Raw genomic sequence first — 3,424 nt, forward strand, 5'->3', positions numbered from 1 at the left:
TCTTTGTAACACTTTTACTTCCACTGTATAAAATCAACCAACTCATCTTGGCTGGGCTACAGGGAGATAATTGAAATTTAAAGAAAAGAGAGTGGGAGTAGGGATGAGTGGGTGAGAAAAGGCAATGTACACGTTTGTTGGAACAACAAAACAAAGGCAAAGCAAACATGCACTTAAAATAAAATCTGAACATGAGGGAGGATAAACAAACAGTGGTTCCTTACAAGGAAAAAGATAATTCTCCAAACAGGCATTATAAGCTCCCATTCCAATTTTTGTAACCAAATATTGCTTAAGAGACAGCAAAAGACATTAATAAAAACAAAGGCCAATCCAACACAGTGCTTTTCTTCCCCGAGCCTTGCCTTAAAAGTAGGACTCTCCTACCTCCCCTCATTTAAAACACACCTAAAAAATAATTTTTCATGTAGATAATGTACACATCAGCAAGCCAAAGTTCATGTTGTGTGGCTTTTTCTGACTTTTGTTTAAAAGTTATTTTATACAGACATATATATATAATATAATAAAATAAGAGTGCTCTTTTCTCCAGCCAAGCGCTCATATTATAAAGAAAGCTACATCCATGGGAGCGTACTCCGACAGGAGCTCAATCCCATTTATTAAAAATTAGCTTATGTTTTACAATAAACAAATACAGTACCTGTAAATGGTCAACGGTTATCATTCTCAAGTCGAGTTAATTCAAGGCTCCCTGGCTACTACTGTATACAAACTAGAAACTATAACTCAGGGAGAGTGTATTTCAGACAAAAATCAGGAACATTTTTTCACTATACATTCTACCACCCTCGCATTTAAATATATTAAGAGGAAACATCAATGGATTAAAGACCATTATTGTTAATTTTGTTATAAAAAGTGTCTTCTTTCCGCCTCTAGGGGGCATTTGCACACACACACACACAAATCAAAGGGAATGTCTCTTTTGCTTCCGCCTCTAGGGGTCAGTGGAACGAAAAATAGTATTTTAAAAAACCAAAGTGTCATTTTTCCTTCTGCATGTAGAGGCCGCCTGCAGGAAAACTGCCCCCAAAACTGGAGGGTGCTTTATTCAAAATCCGATGTTTTTTTCTAAGGGTCTTCGCGCTAAAGATATTATTTCGGCCAGTAGGGGGCAGCAATGCACAATCACTCCCCAAAGCGGAAGTGCGAGTGGAGAGGACACAACATCCAAAAATCTTATCAAGCTTCTAGGGTGTGAATCCAGAATAGTTATTCTCCTTTCCATCTCTAGGGGCCGCCCGTGGCAACAACCCCAAGGTAGCAGTGGGCTCCATTCAACATCCAATGTTTTTAATTTCTATCAGCCTCTATGGGAGGTTCATAGAGCTAAAGGAGTGTCATTTTTATTCCGGCCAGTAGGGGCTGCTCACGCGCAACCCCGAGGTGGCAGTGTGCTCCATTCAAAATCTGGTATTTTTTCCCCATCAGCCTCTCTGAGATGGTCTTCAAGCTAAAGGGGGGTGTCATTCTCATTCCAACCAGAAGAAATCCAAAGCTGTCTTTCTCCTTTCCGCCTCTAGGGGCCACCCGGGCACAACAACCCCAAGATGGCAGTGCACTCCATTCAAAATCCGATGTTTTTAAGTTCTTCACGCTAAAAGGGAATGTCATTTTTATTCCAGTTGGTAGACACCACCCACATGCAGCAATCCCCAGGCGGTGGTTTGCTCCATTCAAAATCTGATGTTTTTATGGGAAGGTCTTCATTCTTATTGCAGCTAGTAGGGGCCACTTGCACCCAACAACCCTGGGGCAGCAGTACACTCCATTTAACAGCCAATGTTTTTTTTCTATCAATTTCAGTGGGAGGATCTTAGCATTAAAGGGGTGTCATTCGCATTACGGCCAGTAGAGGCCGCCTGCACGCAACGACCCCTAGGCAATAGTGAACTCCATTCAACATCCATTTTTTTCCTTTTCTATCAGCCTCTAACCTAAAGGAGAGTGTCACTCTTATTCCAGCCAGTAGGGGCCGCCCGTGCGCAATAACCCCAAGGCAGCAGTGCGCTCCATTCTAAACCCAATGTTTTTCTTTCTATCGGCCTCAATGGGAGGATCTTAGCTCTAAAGGGGAGTGTCATTCTTATTGCGGCCAGTAGAGGCCGCCCGCGCGCAACAACCCCGAGGCGGAGGGCGCGCCGCTTCCCCAGTCCCTCCCAACGGGTTGAAAAACTAGCGGATCCTCTTGCCTAGGAGATGCCGGGCGCTTTTGAGCGGAGGCACCTTGTGTTGCATCTTGGACAGCGGGCAGTACTTGATGGTGTGCGCGTTGTCCCCGCTGGCGCCGCAGAGCGGGCAGGTGTAGCGGCGCAGCACCGGGCAAAGGACGCGGCCGTCGGGGCCCTTGAGGATGTGCGTGGTGTAGAGCGCCACGGCTTCCTTGTTGTTCCGGCAGAAGACGCAGACCTGCAGGGAGCTCGGCTTGAGTAGGCGGGCGCTAGGACCGCCGCGGGAGGAGGAGGAAGGCAGCAGCAGCGGAGGAGGCGGCGGCGCAGTAGCAACTACAGCGGCGGGAAGCGGCGGCGCGTGCAGGAAGCGCTCGCGGGCTTCCAAAGGGTCCTCCCCGCAATGGAAAACCCCCGGCGCTCCGGAGAAGGGGCTCAAGCCGGCGAAGCGCTGCTCCAAGCGGCTGCACAAGTGGCGCAGGTCCAAATACGCCTCCCCTTCTTCCTCCTCTTCCTCTTCTTCCAAGTCCTCCAACTCTTCCTCCTCTTCTTCCTCCTCCTCCTCCACTTGCTCCGCCGCCCCGCTCCTGAAGCCCTTCTCCGGCCTCTGGATCAACGTCGCCAGGCCCAAATAGTCATTCCAGGAGTTGAAAGCGGCGCCGTGCGGGCTCTTCACCCCGTAAGGGTGGTGGTAGGGATGTTTTTCGAGCTTCCCCGCGTGGAATGTCTCCATAGCCCCGGAGGAGAAAGTTCCTCCAAAGTCAAACCGCATCCAATCTCACTTGCTTCGTCCTCCCTTCTGCGAGCGGCTCCGCGCCGACAGCTGGTTAAATCAATGCGAGGGAGGGCTCAGCTCAAAGGACCGCGCTCTCATTGGCCGGCAGGCAGCGCGGCCACACCCCCGCGGGTTCCGATTGGCTGGCAGAGAGGAACCCTTTCATCACTCACAGCTGAGGCTAGGATGCCTCCAGCAGTGAAGTAGGCTTGAGCAAACTTGGGCCCTCCAAGGGTTTTGGACTTCATCTCCCACCATTCCTAACAGCCTCAGGCTTAAGTGGCTGAGGGGGAAAAGGAAAAGGCCTGAGGCTGTTAGGAATGATGGGAGTTGAAGTCCAAAACCCTTGGAGGGCCCAAGTTGGCTCAAGCCTGCTCTACACTCTGTAGTGTTGAGGCTGATCTATTCCAGGCTATGGAGTTGTGGGAGTTGTAGGTTTACAAGGTTGTGAGAAGTC

The 3,424-nt window shown here is 49.5% G+C and overlaps 1 protein-coding gene across 1 annotated transcript; it reads right to left on the bottom strand.

The window, feature by feature from the left end:
• nanos1 (nanos C2HC-type zinc finger 1) lies at positions 1–3,008 on the bottom strand. Its single transcript, XM_008119538.3, is given in 3 exon segments — positions 1–2,773; positions 2,775–2,788; positions 2,791–3,008. Coding segments are annotated over 3 exon segments (723 nt in total). The 5' UTR covers positions 2,926–3,008; the 3' UTR covers positions 1–2,199.
• Between the last annotated feature and the right edge of the window lie 416 nt (positions 3,009–3,424).

This window comes from Anolis carolinensis, chromosome 3, assembly GCF_035594765.1.
Source record: "Anolis carolinensis isolate JA03-04 chromosome 3, rAnoCar3.1.pri, whole genome shotgun sequence".
Classification (NCBI taxonomy): domain Eukaryota; kingdom Metazoa; phylum Chordata; class Lepidosauria; order Squamata; family Dactyloidae; genus Anolis; species Anolis carolinensis.